The 21,076-nt window shown below is 49.0% G+C and overlaps 1 protein-coding gene across 1 annotated transcript in view; it reads right to left on the minus strand.

Annotated features, from left to right (window-relative positions):
- The window catches only part of LOC311154209 (uncharacterized protein), a gene marked incomplete at both ends in the record, with an annotated part of 98,137 nt that overhangs the window by 43,899 nt on the left and 33,162 nt on the right, over positions 1–21,076 (minus strand). The window contains 18 exons of the mRNA XM_084206484.1: positions 2,089–2,193; positions 4,466–4,549; positions 4,760–4,885; positions 7,081–7,116; positions 7,278–7,316; positions 8,467–8,520; positions 9,961–10,032; positions 11,186–11,230; positions 14,738–14,773; positions 15,415–15,474; positions 15,765–15,827; positions 17,075–17,107; positions 19,042–19,077; positions 19,582–19,617; positions 19,791–19,850; positions 20,092–20,163; positions 20,806–20,859; positions 21,016–21,042. Coding sequence (XP_084062610.1) covers positions 2,089–2,193; positions 4,466–4,549; positions 4,760–4,885; positions 7,081–7,116; positions 7,278–7,316; positions 8,467–8,520; positions 9,961–10,032; positions 11,186–11,230; positions 14,738–14,773; positions 15,415–15,474; positions 15,765–15,827; positions 17,075–17,107; positions 19,042–19,077; positions 19,582–19,617; positions 19,791–19,850; positions 20,092–20,163; positions 20,806–20,859; positions 21,016–21,042 — 1,038 coding nt within the window. The remainder of the gene's footprint in view (positions 1–2,088; positions 2,194–4,465; positions 4,550–4,759; positions 4,886–7,080; positions 7,117–7,277; positions 7,317–8,466; positions 8,521–9,960; positions 10,033–11,185; positions 11,231–14,737; positions 14,774–15,414; positions 15,475–15,764; positions 15,828–17,074; positions 17,108–19,041; positions 19,078–19,581; positions 19,618–19,790; positions 19,851–20,091; positions 20,164–20,805; positions 20,860–21,015; positions 21,043–21,076) is intronic.

Raw genomic sequence — 21,076 nt, forward strand, 5'->3', positions numbered from 1 at the left:
ACTGGCAGGAAAACTGGCAGGAAAAGTGGCAGGAAAACCGGCAGGAAAACTGGCAGGAAAACCGGCTCCATCCCTTCTTGGCATCTCCAGGATGTGGGAGCTGCTCCTTCCCTGCCTTTGGAATCTGCTGTTCTTTTCTCATGAGGATAAATGGGATTTTGCTCCAAATGCAAGAGAGGAAAACATCCTTGGGATCCCAATTCCATCCTCCTGAGAGAGTCTGGAGTGTCCTAAAACATTTGTGGGAGCTGTTCTGTGTTCATAAAGCTCCTGATGGAATGGGGATCATCAGGAGCTGCTGGAGCAAATCCAGAGGAACCCATGGAGCTGCTCCAGGGCTGGAGCCAGGCTGGGAGAGCTGGGGGTGCTCCCCTGTAGAAGGGAAGGCTCCAGGGAGAGCTTCCAGCACATTCCAGGGGCTCCAGGAGAGCTGCAGAGGGGCTGGGGACAAGGCCTGCAGGGACAGCACCCAGGGAATGGCTCCCACTGCCAGAGGGCAGCCATGGATGGGATCTTGGCAATGAGGAATTCCTGCCTGGGCTGGGATTGCCAGAGCAGCTGGGGCTGCCCCTGCATCCCTGCAGTGTCCCAGGCCAGGCTGGGATGGTGGGATTGGAACGGGATGGGATTGAAGGTCCCTTCCCACCCAAACCATCCTGGGATCAAGGAGCTCAGAACCCATCCCCAGGGATTTTTATGGAAGTTGGGGATGGAAAAGGGAAGGGAGACCCTTCCTGGAGTGCTGAGATTGCCAGTGAAGCCCCCAGATCCCAAAATTCCTTCCTAGAGCAGAGTCAGGGTGGGGATGGATCCAATGCCAGGCTGGGAGAGCTGGGAATGGAGGGAATTCCCTGGAAAGGGAGACTGGGGTGGGATTGCCAGAGCAGCTGGGGCTGCCCCTGCATCCCTGCAGTGTCCCAGGCCAGGCTGGACACTGGGGCTGGACACTGGGACAGGGGGAGGTGTCCCTGCCATGGCAGGGGGGGTGGAATGGGATGATCCTTAAAATCCCATCCCACCCAAACCATTCCACAATTCTAAGAACTGATGGATTTGGGCTCCATCCTCTGTGTTCCTCCAGCCTGACCATTCCCGGGGGAGGGAATCGCTGCATCCAGGAGGGAAAGCCGAGCCCAGGGTGCTCTGGGCACATCCCGGCGTCTCCAGAGCCGCCGTTCCCACTCCAGGATTTTCTGTCGGAGCCGGGAGCCCTCTCGTGGCTGCTGAGCCCTCGTGATCCCAGCTCCGTGATTATCCCTGGAATTCATTTCCCGAGCCAGGGCAGGGATAAAGGGACGGGAGCAGAAGGAAGAGCTGGATAAACCAGAGCAGGATTTCCTGGAGCTGGATCTCCCCACTTCCAGCCACTCCCGTTTGCCATCCTTAAAAACATCCTTGCTGATATTTCAAGCTCCAAGGAAATATCCCAGGGATTTTTCCCTCTGCTTTTTCAAGTTGGTGCTGTCCTGCCTCTGGGTATTTCCAAGAATTCCATAGGGATACAACAATGTCCAAACTGGAGCAGGATTTGGGAAGGGAATCTCTGCCCAGGAGGGCAGGAAAGCAGAAGGAAATGGGATTTTAGGGATCAGGGAAAAACCCCAAATTCCTGCCTAGACCCTAAAATCCTTCTCTTTAAATGACTCAGATGTTCCAGAGCATGGCAGGAATATCCTGGAATATCTGTGGAATATCTGAGACCATACCCATGAATTTCCATACCCATGGAAAGTGGGAAGGAAAAGGAAAGGTCTGGTAGGAGGCACAGTTTAAATTCCCAGTATTATAATAATATATGTATTATTATTATTATAAATGTCTGCATTATCCCTGTTCTAAAAGTCTTGGGAATCATCAGCTCCTCAGTCAACCAAGCTGGAATAACACAAGGATGGCGTGGCCAGATGGGATCAGATAAAATGGGATTATCCTGGTTTCCCCCCAAAATTGTGGATTTAACCAACAAAACGTCTCCCAAGGGATTTCTGTCGCTGCCATCAGCCCCCTGCCCATTCCAGGAGCTCTGGTGCTCTCCAGGGATATGGAGAAGCCTCTCCCAGTCCGTCTGAGATCCTTGGGAAAACACACCTGGTTGGGGTCCTGTCCTTCCAGCCTCCCCTCCGAGGGCTGGAGGAGATCCAGGGAATGTTTCTCCCGCAGATCCCCTGGATGTGGCGGGGGCACAGCCAAGCTCTGCAGAGGGGATGGATAAACGCCAACAGAATTCCATGAATTACTGGAAAAAACGGAAAAAATGGACCCCAGGACCCTTTCCCAAGCCCTGACACTGATCCATGCAGAAAAATCCTTCCTCTGATTTCATTTTCCATTGCAATAAAATAGGGGCAAACCTCAGAATTCCTGTGATCTGTCCAGGGGATTTTAACTCCTTTGGACCCATCCAGTGGGTGCCAATGGAAAAGGAAGGAATCCCTGTGGGAATCCTCCCTGAGGGACTGAGGGATGCTCTGGTGGTCCCAAATCCTTTTTTTTTTTTCAGTTTGGGCTCCCAAAGCTCACCAGAGGCAGTTTTGGGGTCTCTGCATCCCAAATCCCAACTTTTGCTGGCTCCAGGGTTGTGTCTCTTGCTGCAAACCTCCCCTCTCAAGCCCCTAAAATGCCCTAATCCAGTTTGGAAAAATCTGGGAAGAAGCTGAGGACACGGGAGGAGCCTGGGGCTGAGAGGGAATGTCCTGTCCCACCTTGTCCAAGTCTCTGAGGAATTGGATTATCCTGATCCAGCCACAGAGGGAGATAAAACTCCAGGAGATGCCTCCCACAGGAAGCCCAGCATGGAGAAAAGCCTTAAAATTGTGGCTAAATCCCCGATTCCCATAAATAGGAGCTGCTAATTAGGATGCAGGCAGCTGGAATTTGTCTGGTTACTCCAAATGAGGGCTCTGGAGTCACAGAATCCTGGAATGTCCTGAGTGGGAAGTGGCCCACAGGGATCATCCCGTCCCAGGACATCCCAGCAATCCCACCCTGGCCCTGTCTGGCAGTCCCAGCAGGGACAATCCCAATCCATCCCGACAACAGGACTGGATCCATCCCTGCCAGGGCAGGAGACACGCCACAGAATCCCAGGAGAGAAAAGAATTCCAGGAGTGTGGAGTCCAACCTGTGCCCGATCCTCACCTTGTCCCCAGCCCAGAGCACTCAGTGCCACCTCCAGGTGACACCTCCAGGGATGGGCACTGCAAACCTCCCTGGGCAGCCCCTGGGCAGCCTGAGCCCCCTTTCCATGGGGAAATTCCTGCTGATTCCATCCTCCCTAGAGCACAGCCCGACCCCCCCGGCTGTCCCCTCCTGGCAGGGACTTGTGCAGAGCCACAAGGGCCCCCTGAGCCTCCTTTGCTCCAGGCTCAGCCCCTTCCCAGCTCCCCCAGCCCCTCCTGGTTCCCCAACCCCTGCCCAGCTCCCCCAGCCCCTCCTGGTTCCCCAGACCCTTCCCAGCTCCCTCAGCCCCTCCTGGTTCTCCAGACCCTTCCCAGCTCCCTCAGCCCCTCCTGGTTCCCCAGACCCTTCCCAGCTCCCCCAGCCCCTCCTGGTTCCCCAGACCCTTCCCCAGTTCCCTCAGCCCCTCCTGGTTCCCCAGACCCTTCCCAGCTCCATTCCCTGGACCCTCTCCATGTCCTCCCTGGTGGGAACAGCCCCGAACTGGATGCAGTAAAAACCCCAATTTCATCTTTCCTGCTGTTGATTTTCACCTCAGGGGCTCCTGCAGACAGTGGCACCTCTGGGACCTGCAGCTCCAGGCTCTGTCCTTGTCCTGCCTCCTCGGTGACACGGTGGGGAGGGTGGGACACCAGCGGGTCCTGCTGCACCAGAACGAGGGATTGGTGTGACAGTGACAGCTCCCAGGAGCCAAACCCGTGAGGAGCTGGCTCCTGGTGGCTTCATCCCAACCCTTCCCAACCTCCCAGCACGCTCTGTCCCACTTGGTGACATTTCTGAGCCAGGATGGGGCGAGTGGGCAGCAATTCCTCGCTGGCCACATCCCAACTTTCCTTCCAAGGGCTCCTCCTCCCTCCCTGGGACCCCTTTTGCTGTCGAGACCCCACTCATGACCCCTCTCGGTGCTTCCAGCCCCACTCCAAAAGCTCCCAGAGGGCACAAGGACACTTTGGTGGCTTTGGGAACGGCTCCTATGGACAGCAAATGATTGAATGGGAATGCTTGAATTTCCTACAAGACGTTGGAAATGATTCCTTCATTCCCATTAAAAAATGAGTGTTTTGTATCCCTTTATCCCAGAGATCCCAGTGCCAGCCACGGCCTATCCCACGCCACTGTGACCTGCTTGAGGACAGAGGTGACCCCGATGGCTTTGGGAATGGCTCTTATGGACAACAAAGCTTGGTTGTTTCCTTCATTCCCACTAAAAAATGAGCGTTTTGTATCCCTTTATCCCAGAGATCCCAGATCCCAGTGCCAGCCACAGCCTCTCCTGAGCCATCGTGACCTGCCCGATGACAGAGGTGACCCCGATGGCTTTGGGAATGGCTCCTACGGACAGGAAATGATTGAATGGGAATGCTTGAATTTCCTAAAAGACGTTGGGAATGATTCCTTCATTCCCATTAAAAAATGAGTGTTTTGTATCCCTTTATCCCAGAGATCCCAGTGCCAGCCACAGCCTCTCCCAAGCCACCGTGACCTGCCCGAGGACAGAGGTGACCCTGACAGCTTTGGTGGCTCATTCCCCCCTCCCTCATTCCCTGGAGGGCTGCCACCCCTGGCAGGCACAGTGACTCACGGTGACAGGCACGGCTGCCTGGCTTTCCATGGAAGTTCTGCTGGTCCTGGAGCCGCCCCGGGGCCAGAGGAGCCGGTCCAGCCCGTCCTGCAGGATGGCCTCCGAGAGGTCCCTCAGCAGCGCCAGCTGGGGTGGTGGTGTGATCTCAGGATTGACCCCAGAACCTCGGGGCCCTCCCTGGATAATTCCCCCCAGGTGTGTCAGTCTGCTCTCCTTCCCCCTCCCAGCACTGTCTGTCAGTCCTGCCATTCCAGAGGGGATTGGCAGAGTCAAAGGATGCCCTCTACCCCCGGGGGCACTGGGCCATCCAGGTGTCCTTTGTCCCTTGTACCTGCTTGGTGGAATTCCTATCCCTTCCCTGCCCTCTCCCCAGGGTTAAAGGAGCAGCACCCACAGGGTCAGGAGTTCTGTTGGAGCTGCTGTGGGTTCAGAGGCTGTGGGGCAAAATAAAGCTCTGGATCCAAACCCTCCAGCAGAACCCACTCCTTTCCTTCCCCATCTCCTTAAAGCTGCTCTGCCAGAGCAGCTCTCCCTGAGGAGCAGCCCCTGTTATGGGGGGAGGCTCCATCCCAGCACCACCAGAGCTCCTGCACGCCTGGACTTGTCCCCACGTGCCCAGGGCAGCACCCAGCCAGCCCAAAGTGTCTGTGGGGTGAAACACCACCCAGCCATGGCCAAAAGTGTTTGTGGGGTGAAACACCACACAGCCATGGCCAAAAGTGTCCCTGGGGTGAAACACCACCCAGCCATGGCCAAAAGTGTCTGTGGGGTGAAACACCACACAGCCATGGCCAAAGTGTCTGTGGGGTGAAACACCACCCAGCCATGGCCAAAAGTGTCCCTGGGGTGAAACACCACCCAGCCATGGCCAAAAGTGTCTGTGGGGTGAAACACCACACACCCATGGCCAAAAGTGTCTGTGGGGTCAAACACCACCCAGCCATGGCCAAAAGTGTCTGTGGGGTGAAACACCACACAGCCATGGCCAAAAGTGTCCCTGGGGTGAAACACCACCCACCCAGCCATGGCCAAAAGTGTCCCTGGGGTGAAACACCCACAGCCATGGCCAAAAGTGTCTGTGGGGTGAAACACCACACACCCATGGCCAAAAGTGTCTGTGGGGTCAAACACCACCCAGCCATGGCCAAAAGTGTCTGTGGGGTGAAACACCACCCAGCCATGGCCAAAAGTGTCTGTGGGGTGAAACACCACACACCCATGGCCAAAAGTGTCTGTGGGGTCAAACACCACCCAGCCATGGCCAAAAGTGTCCCTGGGGTGAAACACCACACAGCCATGGCCAAAAGTGTCCCTGGGGTGAAACACCACACACCCACGGCCAAAAGTGATTTTGGGATGAAACACCACACAGCCATGGCCAAAAGTGTCCCTGGGGTGAAACACCACACACCCAAAAGTGGTTTTGGGGTAAAACACCACACACCCATGGCCAAAAGTGTCTGTGGGGTGAAACACCACACACCCAGCCAGCCCAAGGTGTTTTTGGGGTGAAACACCACCGTGCTGCTGTTTGGCTCAGCAGCAAGGCCAGACAAGCTCAGGCCCATCCCATCTGCAATGTTGGTGTTATTCCAATAAACTGGAACCAGTGCACACCAGTGAGGCAGCCCAGTGCCACCCTCCTGTCCCCAGCACGTGGCAATCCAAGGGCAGCCACCCCAAAGCAGGGAGTGGTGGATTCCCAGGGGCCCACGGGGACAGCCCTGGTTTGAATACAGGTTTGGGATCAAGGAGATGGTCCATGGAGCTTTTGTGGGGTCTATTCCCCATCCTAAATAAAAGCCCCACATTTGTGGCCTTTTGGGACTGTGAGGGGACTTGAGAAGAGGGAGAGTGGGAAAAATTCCCTTTTTCCATGGGAATATGGGGCTATAACAAGAGGGAAGGGTTTTAAACTGAATGAGGATTTAGGTTGGATATTGGGAAGGAATTTTTGGCTGGGAGGGCGGGGAGGAGCTGGGATGGAATTCCCAGAGAAGCTGTGACTGCCCCATCCCTGGAAGTGTCCAAGGTCAGGTTGGATGCGGTTTGGAACAACCTGGAAGGTGGACAGGGTTGGAATTAGAGGGGGTTTGAGGTCCATGTGTCACTGTCACAGGGGCCTCAAAGCCACCCCATCAAATGGCAGCAACAAATCCATCCCAGAAATCTATTTAAATATAACCTGGAAAAGGAAATGGAATGGACCTTCCTGGGACTGCTGGGGGAGCAAAGGCCACCTCCAGGATTCCAGAGGGAAGAGATGGAAAAGCCAAATCACAACCACCCCCGGTCAGGGGGGAGGACAAAGGATCTCCTACCTTGATCCCATACGCTTCAAAAAGCCTCTCCAGGTCCTGCAAGGGGAAAGAAAAGTCCCAGCCTCTCCCCCTCTGCCCTGCAGGAGGTTTCTCCTGGAGGTGACCGATGGCCAAGGGGACACACGTCGGGTCCCCTCTGCCATCCCAGCCCAGACAGATGGGGAGGTGCTCCCAACATTTATATTTGATTTATTTACCTCCATTTCCACGCCTCTTCCTGGTGGGCCAGGTTCTCCCTTGGAATAAACGAGATCAGCTCATTAATTCCATCGTTTCCACGAGGAGCAAGAAGAGCAAGGGGGGCAATCCCACATCCAGCCCTTCGTCTCCCACCAGCCCGCCCCACAACCCCGGATCAATCCCATTTAGGGGGTTGAATCCTCCCTCCTCCACTGCACACAGGCACAGACGGATTTTTTGGGAAAGCCTGGCCCCTGAGCAGCACCCAAGCGAGGTTTGGGCCAGAGCTTTGCTCCATCCCCTTCTCCACCCCTTGGCCCCAAACGCGGGGGAAAGGAAAGATTGTGGAGGTCCCTGGGTGCCACCAGTGCAGAGGACACTGAGGAGGAGGAGGAGGAGGATGGCCGAGGTGTCCCCTGGCTGGTGGTCCCTTCTGGAGGTGGCCCCACACGTGGCTGGGTGGGTCCCACATCTCCAGCAGGACGGGCTCCCATGGGAGACCACGGCGATGGAATTCCATCCCCGGGCCGGAGATCTTGGATTGTGGATGGGTGAAATCAGGGATGAGCTGCAGCTGGGGGTGGGGAAGGTCCAACCTGGAGGCTCCTGGGGTGAGGAAGGTGGGCTGAGGTGGGGCTGACCCGCCTCTCTGAGGGGCTTCATCCCACTGAAATCCGGGTTCTGCATCGACAGATTCCGGTGGAATGAAGGGCACCAGGGAGGCCCCGAGGGCATCTCCAGCCAAGGAGAACTTGGGATGCCTCTTCCCTGGGTAAATCTTGGCTTTTCCAAAGGTCTGGACCTTGTGGCAGCCTTCCTGTCCCCGCTGGTGCTGATTCCTGCAGCGTTTTCCTCTCCATGAAGGAAGGAGCTGTTCCCACCTCCAGGGATGTGTGGGACCCGAAGCCATTCCTCCTTCCACCCCTTTCCATGTGCTCTTCCACTGGCAGGAGGAGGGAAGGGAGGAACAATCTGAGAACATTCCAGAAATTTGTCCTGTTTGTCCTGGAGGACGTTCCTGGTGCCAAAGGAGCTCAGTGGAGATGTGGGACCCGGAGCCACCACGAGTTCCTGAGCCCGTCCCAGGAGCTCTGCTTTGAAATCCCAAAATTTTGGGGGGTCAGAGGAGACCTGAGCTGGGCTTTGCTTCCCTCTGACCTGCCTGAGGTGGTGGCACCAGCACAGAGACGTGGGCTCAGGACCTACCTTTGGGCCTGGGGGGCCTCTCTCACCTCTCGGGCCGTCCTTCCCTGGATCTCCCTGAAAACCAGCAGGAATGTGTCAGTTCCCTTCCACGATTCCCATTTCCTGGGTGCTGATCCCAAACTAATCCCACCTTCTCCAGAGGGACCAACCAACCCTTCTTGTGTCTCCCAAATTTCCATTTTTAGGTTAAATTTGGAGCAATTCCCTGAAAACCAGCAGGAATGCATTAGTTCTCCTTTTATAATTCCCATTTCCTGGGTGCTGATCCCAAACTAATCCCACTTTCTCCAGAGTGACCAACCCACCCCTTCTTGTGTCTCCCAAATTCCCATTTTTAGGTTTAATTTGGAGCAATTCCCTGAAAACTAGCAGGAATGAATTAGGTCTCCTTTTATAATTCCCATTTCCTGGGTGCTGATCCCAAACTAATCCCACTTTCTCCAGAGGGACCAACCAACCCCTTCTTGTGTCTCCCAAATTCCCATTTTTTGGTTAAATTTGGAGCAGTTCTGCTCTTCACTTGAAGCCTGACCTCCAGAAAGGCTCATGTTCCTGGGAGTTTTCCTGCTTTTCCTGCTTTTCCTTTGCTATCCCACCTGGAATAATGGAATTGCCTCTCGTGCCACCCAAATTTTGCTTTTATTTCCCTGCCACCACACCATTTCTTTGGGAAAGCCCGGGGCTGGATCTGTTTGGGATATTTCCTGCAGCTTTTCTCCTAATCCCACTTTTCCTGTGACCCAGGAACACGATCCCTGCAGGCAAATCAGGAATTTGGCAGGAATGGCTGCAAAGGATCCACCCAAAGGCACCCTCTGGACCTCTGGGAATGAGTTTTTCCTCCCAGCACAGCAGAATTTCTTGGGAATTGCTGCTGTGGCTGCTCTGCCTCGTGCCCTTCCCTGTCCCCACTAAATAAATAAATAAATAAACAATAGGAATGTATGAATGAATGAATGAATGAATGAATGAATAAATAAATAAAGGAACAAATAAAATTAAAATAAGGAATGAATAAATAAATAAGGAATAAATAAAAAATAAATAAAACAAAAAAACCCCAAATTAAATAATCAAATAGAATAAATAAAAAATAAATAAAACAAAAAAAAAGAAAACAAATTAAATAATAGAATAAGTTAAATAATATTATAGAATAAATTGAATAATGTAAATAAAATGATAAAGTAAATTAAAGAAATAAATTACAAATTTAAACTCTCAATTCTTGTTTGAGATGGTAACAGGGAAAAGGGTGGGAGAGGGGAGGAGCTGCTTTAATATTTTTGGGAAGCTCCCGAATAGGATTTAGGTAAAGTCATGGGAAACTTGTTTACATTTCCCCTGATTTTTTCCCCATGGAGATGAAAAAAGGGTGGAGTGAACCCACCCAGCCCCAGCCCGAAGAAATAAATATTTCTTTATGATGTGGGAATAAATGAAAGCTCTCCCAGAGTCCAGCCTCTCCCAGCTGCCCCTTCAGGCATTCCTTACATCCTTCCCAGCTTCTCCCGGATCTCCTTTCTGTCCTTGCTCTCCAGCCCGTCCTGGGAGCCCAGGAGGACCCTGCAGGAAGAGATTGAGAGAAAAACAATCCCAAACAGAGCCCGAGCAGCCGCTCGGAAAAGGAAAAGAGCAAGGAAAATAGAATTTCTTCCCACAGGAAAGGAATGGTTGGAAGTGGATATTTCCAAGGGAGGGATTCCATTGGGATGGAGAAGGGAAACAGCAGCCCCACCACTCTCCAGGGCAGGAAATGAATATAATATAATATAATATAATATAATATAATATAATATAATATAATATAATATAATATAATATAATATAATATAATATAATATAATATAATATAATATAAATGATATGATAGATAATATGATATTATGTAATATGATATAATGTGATATGATATAATAAGATATAATATTGATATGATACGATATAATATTGATATCATATTGATATGATATAATAATGTGATATTATGTAATATATAATATAATATGATATAATAGGATATGTTATGATATAACATGATATGATATAATATAACATAACATATGTAATATAATGTCATATAATGTCATATAATGTCATGTAATGTCATGTCATGTAATGTCATGTAATGTCATGTAATGTCATGTAATATAAATAGGATATTATATAATATGACATAATATTGATATGATATTGATATGATATAATAGTATGATATGATGTAATAATATAATATGATATAATAGGATATGTTATGATATAACATGATATGATATAACATAATATAACATACTTAATGTAATATAATGTAATGTCATGTAATGTCATATAATATAATATAATGTCATATAATATAATATAAAACAATATAATTAATATAATATACTATAATATAATAATATACTATAATATAATATTATATTGATATAATATAATACTGATATAATATTGATATGATATAATAATATGATATGATGTAATATATAATATAATATGATATAATAGGATATGTTATGATATAATATGATATGATATGATATGATATGATATAACATAACATATGTCATGTCATGTCATATAACATAACATAACATAACATAACATAACATAACATAACATAACATAACATAACATAACATAACATACATAATGTGATGATGTAATATGCAATATAATATAATAAATATGATAAAATAGATGACAAAAATGGAATCATTACCCTGATTCCCCTCACTCCCGGCTCTCCAGGGACTCCAGCTTCTCCCTAAAAGAGAAGAGCAGCTTTCCAAATGTTTTTCCATCAAGAATCAGGGATTTTATTGCCCTTAAACCCGGAGGAAATGGCTTAAAGGGAGAGAACAGGGGCTCTGGTGGAGGTTAAATCTCTTCAGCCCTGCTCAATGCTTGGAAAACCGGGATGGAGGCAGGTTTGGGATATCTGGGATGTCCCTGATTAGGGCTGGTGCTTCACAGCATTCCCATAGATGAGGCAAAGGGGCACAAGGCGTGGGGTGATTGCAATATTTCAGTTTGGGGGCAGGATGAGGCGATTCCCACCAAATCCCGCTGGGCTGAGCTCCAGGAATGTTTGGATGACGACCTCAGGGACAGGGTGGGATTGTTGGAGCGTCCTGTGCAGGGCCAGGGCTGGGCTGGATGATCCCGGTGGGTCCCTCCCAGCTTGGGATATCCTGGGGTTCCATTCATGGCACTCTGTGCTCAACATCTCCCAGGAAAAAAAAGACCCCAAAAAACCAGTTCAGTTCTTATTTTGGCTCTTCCATTTTACCAGCCTTTCTGAATGTGGAATCCAAGGTAAAAGAAAGGTGAAGAGGATTCTCCACAGCCTCATTTAAGGACAAATAAACAGGAAATAAAGCGAGCAGGGATCAACCTCAGGACAAACCCAAGGGTTTCATTTTCCAGCAGCTGTTTTCCTGGCACCTTGGGAAGGGTGGGATTTCCATGGTCCCAGAGGAGCCTTTCCTCCCTATAGGGTTAAAGTGCTGGGTTTTCCCAAGTTTTTGTCAGAATTCAGGACATCCCTCTGGCTGTCCTGGATTGCCTGAACCCCTGCCAGGGGGCTCAGAGACCCTGGCACAGAGCCCAGGACCCCTGTGCCTTTGATTCTGACCCATGGAAAAAACAATTACCAACCTTGTATGAGGATCTGCAAACCACAAAAGTTTAAGTAGAATGATAGTTAGTTTGTCCCAGGGTGAAAAAAATAGATTTTTGGGGTTTTAGAATGGGGGTTCAGGGTGCAAGATGGAGGAATCTGGGTGTGTCCAGCCTTTCCCCTTCTTCTTCTTCCTGGCCTCCATCTTCTGGGTGATGGATTGGTTTTGGGTTAGTTTAGGGCAGAAGCTCAGTGTCTAACACAGGTGACAGGGGTTGGGAAGTGATGGTAAATATTGTACAAGTAGCTTTTTGTATAAAAAGATAAAACCACCCCAAAGATGGGCAGTGTGCCTCTGTCTGACCTGCTGAACTGACCTTGGCAGCTTAGGAGAAAGAATTTCATAGATGAGAAACAATAAACAACCTTGAGAAGGAGAACAGAAGAATCCTGACTCCTTCTCTGGCTGCTGGGCAGGGAAAAGAGACTGTGTGACACATCTGGAGTCACTGTGAGCAGCAGGAGCCCCGAGATTGTCCTTTGTCCTTCTTCTCTGCCTCCATCTTCTGGGTGATGCTGGCACTTTGGGATTGGTTTAAGGCAGAAGCTCAGTGTCTAACACAGGTGATAGGTGTTGGGAAGTTATTGCAAATAATGTACATGTAGTTCTTAGTATAAAAAGATAAAACCACTACAAGGATGGGCAGTGTGCCTCTGTCTGTCCTGCTGGACAGACCTCAGCAGGCCAGAGAAAGAATTTCATAGATAAGGTACAATAAACAACCTTGAGAATGAGAACAGAAGAATCCTGACCCCTTCTCTGGCTGCTGGGCTGGGAAAAGAGACTGTGTGACACATCTGGGGGTCACTGTGAGCAGCAGGAGCCCCGAGATTGTCCTTTGTCCTTCTTCTTCTCTGCCTCCATCTTCTGGGTGATGCTGGCACTTTTGGGTTGGTTTAAGGCAGAAGCTCAGTGTCTAACACAGGTGATAGGGGTTGGGAAGTGATGGTAAATATTGTACACGTAGTTTTTGGTATAAAAGATAAAACCACCCTGAGGGCAGCCAGAGTGCCTCTGTCTGTCCTGCTGGACAGACCTCAGCAGGCCAGAGACAGAATTTCATAGATAAGGTACAATAAACAACCTTGAGAAAGAGAACAGAAGAATCCTGACTCCTTCTTTGAGCACTGGGCTGGGAAAAGAGACTGTGTGACACATCTGGGGTCACTGTGAGCAGCAGGAGCCCCGACAGCCAGGGGCAGCCCCAGCTGCTCTGGGCTCTGATGTTGAGTTACAAGGAAGAAAAGTCAACCCTTTTTTGTCATTTCAGAGCTGGGGGTGTTGGTTGGTCTGAGGGATCAGCAGCTCCATCCCCCTGGGTCCAGCCTTTACTCACATCTTCTCCTCTCAGCCCGGCCTCTCCTGGCTTTCCAGGGAATCCTGGTTCTCCTCTCTCCCCCTGAGGGAAACAAGGCTTGTCACATTCCTGCCCTGCATTCCACAGCCCCCAGACACCCAGGGGCAGATCCCAGCAGCACACCCATGGTCCTGGAGGTGCTCCCACAAGCCTGGATGGAGTTTGGGCTCAGAGCATTCACCCTGTGCTAGGATGGGCTGGGATTGTAGGGTTTGTACTATTGATATTTATTTTATTTTGATTTATTTAATAATATATGTTTACAGCATTTCAGTTTATTTAATTCTAGTATTATTATTTTTGTAGGATGATTGGGCTGGAAAGCATCCAGCTCTAACCTCATCTACCCAGACTCCATGGTCATCCCTGGAATTCACTGAGGACAGAATCTGTTGAGGTTCTCTCCCTCCAGGAGCAGCTCAGACCAGCAGAGACTCGAGATGGATCCAGTCTAGGACACAGGACCAGTTCCAATACCATGTTTTAATTTTTATTCCCATTTAAATTGGCTGAGCTCTCGTGGATGGGAGAGCTCTCATGGGTCCTCATCTGCTCTGTTTGGTGTTTGTCCCTCAAGGTCGTGGGTCTGATCCCATTTCCTTAGGGCTGGATTGGATGATCCTTGTGGGTCTCTCCCAATTCAGAATAATCCATGAAATCTGGGAAATTTGTGACACCACCTCTCCAGGCCTGCTCCCAGCCCAAACACCTTTCCTTGCCTCCTCTTTGCCACCTCACTAACATCTCCTGGCTTGGCTGCATCCCATTTCCTGACGTCCCATTTTTCCATGCCCCTGAAGCTGATCTGCTCTAAAAATTCCATTTGCAGATCTATGGAACAATTCCCAAAAACCCAAACCCTCCTCCAGCCAGGCCTGGGGAGAACCCTGCTTGAGGAATGCCCACAGTGAGACACTCACTGAACAAATTCCACAGCTGGCATCTTTCCCTGAAATTTCTTGACTGGTCTTGAACTTTTCCTGGGAAAAATCCTGCAGGTGAGGATTAGCAGGAGTTTTTTTTAAGCCCTGCTCAAAGATGTTGGAAGGGACCCCTAAGAACACTTGGTTCCACTCCCATCCATGGGCAGGGACCCCTCCCACCATCCCAGGGCGCTCCAAATCCCAGTGTCCAGCCTGGCCTTGGGCACTGCCAGGGATCCAGGGGCGGCCCCAGCTGCTCTGGGAATTCTGTGCCAGGGCCTGCAGGTGAGTCCTGCTTTCCATGGACTCACCTTCTGACCTGGCTTCCCAGACAATCCCACATTTCCCTGCAGAAACACAGAAGGAATGGCACAGGTAAGGTAATTCCAGGTGAGATCAGAGAAGGGGAAAACAGGGAATGTCCCTCGAGAGGCTGTGCCAAGTGCACCCTGTCCAGAGGTGTCCCCTCTCCCCCCCTTTGGAACCATCAATATTTCGAGCTTCCCACCCCTCTCCCAAAGATACCCATCCATAACATTGGGATTTGCCAATTTTTTGCTGGATTAAAATGAACTGTGATATCCTTGGAGAAGGGAACAGCCAGGATTGACCCAACCCTTCCTGGACATCACTGGAGTCATCGTGGGAGCCACCAGGACCTTCCTAGACACAAGAGTCAGGAAGAGGAAGATCAAGGTGACTTTGAGGAGGGGAAATAATTGGAAATGGGACTTCCTTGGATTCTGAGAGCCACCAGCTGAGCGCTGACCATCCGTGTTTTCCTCCAGTCAGGAGGAATTCCCCACGCTCTGGGGGATCCCAGCTGACCCGAGGGCAGAGCTGGTGACCCCGTCACCCCAGACCTGCACAGGGTCACCAGCCTGGCTCCTTGTCACCTCCCCAGGGCCAGTCAATCCATGGAGGTGATGGAGAGATTTTGTCCCTAAACCCCCTGGTTTGTCCCCTGGCCCCTTCCCATCCCACTCACCCTGTCTCCGATGTCTCCCTTCAGCCCAGGCTGGCCAGGAATTCCAAATCCTGGACTTCCCTGTAAAAACAAAGGGATTCAGGGCCTTGCCAAGGCAGCTTTCCCAAGCTTGGGAGAAACCTCCCCAGAGCAGGAAAATCCAGAGCAGAACCAAGGTACTTCCATCCCCTTGGACAACCAGGGAGCCGAGCATTTATCCCCCCCCGATTCCCTTTCCAGGAGCTTTGGATTTCTACATATGGAAATCTTCCCCCAGGTGGATGGATGGAATTCCACCTCCCTCAGGGTTCCCTTGGTGGCCACACACAAAATAAATCCTTTTATCCCTGAAGGAAGAGTGAGGTCATCACCTTGTCCCCTTTTTCTCCTGGGATTCCTTTGTCTCCTCGTGGTCCAGCTGGTCCAGGATCTCCCTGGGAATAAAAGACACACCTGGAACCAGGAATGTCCTGCAGGGAGCCAAGCCCCGCTCCCACGACTCCTTAGGGCTGCATTTTGCACCTCTAATGCACCCTGGAAAAAATTCCTTTGCCAAACCCACCCACCCATCCATCCATCCTGGATTTATAAGGAATTTTTTTCCATGGCACCTGCCCTCTGCCATCCAAAATTCATCACAGTTGCTGCCACCCTACGTGGCACCATAAACACATTTTTACTGGTTTGAAGTGAATAAAATGAAAATGAACACCTGTCATTTCTCTGCAGTTTGTCAGTGAAACATCACAAATAATTAAAAAGATCCTTCTCACAGAGAGAAGGCTCGTGGCAGGATGGCAGAGAGCAAGACTGGGGGAAAAAAAAGGATTAAAATTCCATTTTAAATATTCTGGGTCGTGTTCCACCTCAAAGCCACTGGGAAAGTGGTTGGAATTCTCTAGAGCTGGTTTAAAGTGAATAAAATGAACTCCTGTCATTCCTCTGCAGCTTGTCAGTGAAATATCATGAACAATAATAATAAAAAAATCCAGTAAAATTCCTGGGACACCACTTAAGCTCAGCCTAAAAGAAAAGAGGGGTTTTGCCAGCTGAGGTGAAGTGGTCTGGGCAATGGGACCAATAAAAGGAGGTGATTCCAACATCAAATCCCAGCAAAAAAGTCAAAATTCATTGTGCCTGTGGAATGAGGGAGCTCTGGGGCACTGCAGGGAATTCCCATGGAAAAGCAGGGAATTTCCATGGAATCAGTCCCGCAGCAAATCCTTCTCACAGAGAGAAGGCTCGTGGCAGGATGGCAGTGAGAGAGCAAGACTGGGAAAAACAAAATTAAAAATTTCATTTTAAATATTCTGGGTCGTGTTCCACCTCAAAGCCACTGGGCAAGTAGTTGGAATTCTCTAAAGCAGCTGGAAAATTCCGCCAGGGAGCTGCTGGAAGCATCTCCTGGGATACTTGGGCTGGATCTGCACTTGATCCTTGATTTCCTTCTGAAATCCCAAATTTCCCCCTGGGCTAAGGCTAGAATGGGAATACCAGGCACAAAATGTGAATAAAAGCAAGGAAATATCCCCAGGACAAGACCCTTCCAAGCTTTCCTCTCTGTCAGTCACGAGGGAGATGAATTCAGGAAACTTGGAACAACCTCTGCTTTTCCAGGAACAGACCTTGCCTTTTCAAGCAGTGCTAATTAATTAAATAATTAGTTAAAATTCAGACTTACCCTGACACCTTTCTTGCCTGGAGGTCCCAAAATCTGAGGAGAAGAAGAAGAAATCACAGAAATCCTCTATTTAAAAAATTGAATAATTTAATTTAATTCAGTTTAATTTAATTTAATTTTAAAATCTCCTTTTCATGATACCTTTTCCAAAGCAAGGAATGTGATGGGATAAAAATTGTTATGGGATAAGAATTGTTATGGGCTAAGAAATTTTATGGCACACAGAAGTGGCCACCATGGAGGTTTGTCCTTAAAGGTGGAATTTGGGACCTGCAGGTCCCAAAATCTGAGGAGAAGAAGAAATCACAGAAATCCTCTGTTGAAAAAAGCTAATTTAATTTAATTTAATTTAATTTAATTTTTAAAAATCTCATTTTCATGATACCTTTTCCAAAGCAAGGAATGTGATGGGATAAAGATTGTTATGGTATTAGAATTATTATGTGACAAGAAATCTTATGGCACACAGAAGTGGCCACCATGGAGGTTTCTCCTGGAATGTGGAATTTGGGGGGACATGGAGAGCCTGGAGGTCCTGAAATCTGAGGAGAAGAAGAAATCACAGAAATCCTCTGTTTAAAAAATTGAATTGAACTGAATTGAATTGAATTGAACTGAATTGAATTGAATTTAGTTTGGTTTAATTAAAAAATCTCCTTTTCATGATACCTTTTCCAAAGCAAGGAATGTTATGGGATAAAAATTGTTATGGGATAAGAATTATTATGTGATAAGAAATTTTATGGAATACAGAAGTGGCCACCACAGAGGTTTCTCCTGGAAGATGGAATTTGGGACCTGCAGGTCCCAAAATCTGAGGAGAAGAAGAAATCACAGAAATCCTCTGTTTAAAAAATTTTAATTTAATTTAATTTAATTTTAAAAAATCTCATATTCATGATACCTTTTCCAAAGCAAGGAACGTGATGGGATAAAAATTGTTATGGGATAAGAGTTATTATGGGATAAGAAATTTTATGGGACACAGAAGTGGCCACCACGGAGGTTCCTCCTTAAAGGTGGAATCTGGGGGGACATGGAGAGCCTGGAGGTCCCAAAATCTGAGGAGAAGAAGAAATCACAGAAATCCTCTGTTTAAAAAAATTAATTTAATTTAATTTAATTTAATTTAATTTAATTTAATTTTAAAATCTCATATTAATGATACCTTTTCTGAAGCAAGGAACGTGATGGGATAAAAATTGTTATGGGATAAGAATTGTTATGGGCTAAGAAATTTTATGGAATACAGAAGTGGCCACCATGGAGGTTTGTCCTTGGATGTGGAATTTGGGGTGACATGGAGAGCCTGGAGGTCCTGAAATCTGAGGAGAAGAAGAAATCACAGAAATCCTCTGTTTAAAAAAATTAATTTAATTTAATTTAATTTAATTTAATTTAATTTAATTTAATTAAAAAAAATCTCCTTTTCATGATACCTTTTCCAAAGCAAGGAATGTTATGGGATAAAAATTGTTATGGGATAAGAATTGTTATGTGACAAGAAATTTTATGGCACACAGAAGTGGCCACCATGGAGGTTTGTCCTTGGATGTGGAATTTGGGGGGACATGGAGAGCTGTGGGACACAGCTCTCGGAATTCCGGCGTTTTGGGATTGCAGCTGCACAGCTGAGGGACAAAAAGGGCTCTAAACCACCCCGAGTTACCTCCAAGGCTGGAGCACCTGGAAATCCTGGATTGCCCTGCAAGGCAAGGGGAAGGAATGGTGGCCAAAGGAATGAGAAATGCCAGGCAGGGAGAACTTTCTGCTCATCCCTTTCCCACCATTTATTCCTTAAAAGTATTCCAAAATCATCTCAGAGGCCCAAGAGCCGAGGAGAGGGGAGGACTGAGCTCAGGGATATCCCTGCTGGATCCCACAGGGAACAGGCTGAGAGAACCAGGATGAAAAATCAGGATAATTGCACCTGGGCTGGTCAAATGTTCCCTTACTGTTCCACTCACTTGGTCTCCCTTCTGCCCTGGAGGTCCTGGAATTCCCTGGAAGAAACCAGAAGGGAATTTCTGCTGGAATGAAAACAGATCCAACGTTTTTGGCTCCCGCTGCCATCCAGAGGGAGGGAGGGAAGGATGGAGCCATTCAACCCAATTTTCCATTGATTACAGGGCAGCTCTGCCAGCCTGGGACTCTGGAGTCTCCCTGGCCACAGAAGTGCCGTTTATTATTGAAAATATCCCACCTTGCTGCCATTCCAGGCCTCTCCTTGGCAGCAAGGAATTCCAGAGTCCAGGGAGTGGGAAATGATTCCCTTTCTTTGCTTTTGAGCCTGGAAGGCTCCAGGTCAGGCTGGTCTGCAGGTGTCCCTGCTCAGCCCAGCGGGTTTGGACCAGGTGGCCTTGGAAGGTCACTTCCAACCCAAACCACCCCAAGATCCAATGATTCCCACAGGAATTATGATGATGATTAATTATGATGCTGGTCAGGGGCAGAGAATTTCCTTGGAACCTGAGTTCCAGGCCCGGGTTCAGGATTTCAGCACCCACCTTTGGTCCAGGTGCTCCTGGAGGTCCCATCATTCCCTGAAAACAACAGAGGAAACAGTGGAAACTCAGATTTTAAACCCCAAATCCTCCATTTTCCACATGGAACCGTAGGATTCCAAGGAAAACCCAAATACTGGAGGAGACCTTGGAGACACGGAACCCTCCGGGAGGATTTTAACGCCAACCTCACTGCAGAGTTCCCAACCCACCTGCTCTCCTGCTTCCCCCTTCGTGCCAGCAGTGCCAGGAATGCCAATTCCTGCCACTCCCTGCAAGGAAAAGCACAGAATCCTCAGGAATGCTGATCCCACAGCACCCATCCCACATTTCTGCTCCAGGGTCTTTCTCAGCAAAAGAGGAGGGGAGAAATTTCCTCTGGAAATGTTTGGCTCTGAGCAGAGCCAGTGAATCCCAGGAATGCTGGGACATCCCAAAATGCCTTCCCACAGGTCTACCCTGCTCTTCCTGTCCATTTCCCCCTCGGGCTGAGGGGTTCAGGGAATATCCAACCTTTTCTCCCTGTGGTCCAGGCAGTCCAGGAGCCCCGTGGAGCCCCACAGGGCCTGGCAAACCAGGTTTTCCCTGGAAAAGAAGGAACACCATCAAATCTCTTTTTTTCCCTCCAAACTGGCAAGGTTTATTTTTAGTTCTGCAGAGAAATATTTATCCTGATCTGAGCAGTCCCTTTAAAACTCAGGAATCACAGAGGTGCCTGTGCACTCCCAAATTTCCCTTTTCCTCACAAATAAGTTGTGAATCCCTGGCTTGACTCAGGAAGAGGAAACAACGGGAGACAGAGGCTGGGAGCCCACGTTGGTCTGGAATGGTGAATCCAGACCCATGGAAAGGTGAATCCAGACCCTGGTTTATGGGATATGGCTCTGCAATATGGCAAAAACAACCAAAAACAGATCCAGGAGGGATGGAAGAACAGCACAGGGATGTTATCCTCCAGATGGAGCCGTTTGTGACACACAGGGAATTCCCAAACCAATCCTGCTGTCTTGCATTCCCAGTGATCCTCCATGGGTTTCTTTCCTTCTGGTATCTCCCCTTGCACCCAAACCTCCCACACCCCAAACCTCCTTGTGGGATGATTTCTGGGAAGAACCACCCTTTCCCTGGTTTTGGATCTGCTGCCACTTTGGGCCATTTGCCCTTGATCCCCATTTTCCCCCCTCTGGACCTGCCCCAGTTTTTCCCTGATTTCCTGGGGCCACTCACCGGCTCTCCCGCGTCTCCTCTGTCACCTTTGAGCCCGCTCCTCCCACGGGGACCCTGCGTGAAGCACAGCAAATTCCCACTCCAGGATCCCTTCCTGGATCTCCGTGGAATTTTGGGAAGTTTGGAAGCCAGAACTTCCTGGGCAGCTTGGAAATAATTATGGAAAAAAGGCTTTTCATCCCAAAGTGAAAGCCGACCTCAGGTACTCACCCTGATTCCCGAATCCCCCGGTTCACCCTGAAACAGAAAGGACAAAGAAAATTCCCATGGG

This window comes from Fringilla coelebs (genome assembly GCF_963513975.1).
Source record: "Fringilla coelebs genome assembly, chromosome: 5".
NCBI classification, from domain to species: Eukaryota; Metazoa; Chordata; class Aves; order Passeriformes; family Fringillidae; genus Fringilla; species Fringilla coelebs.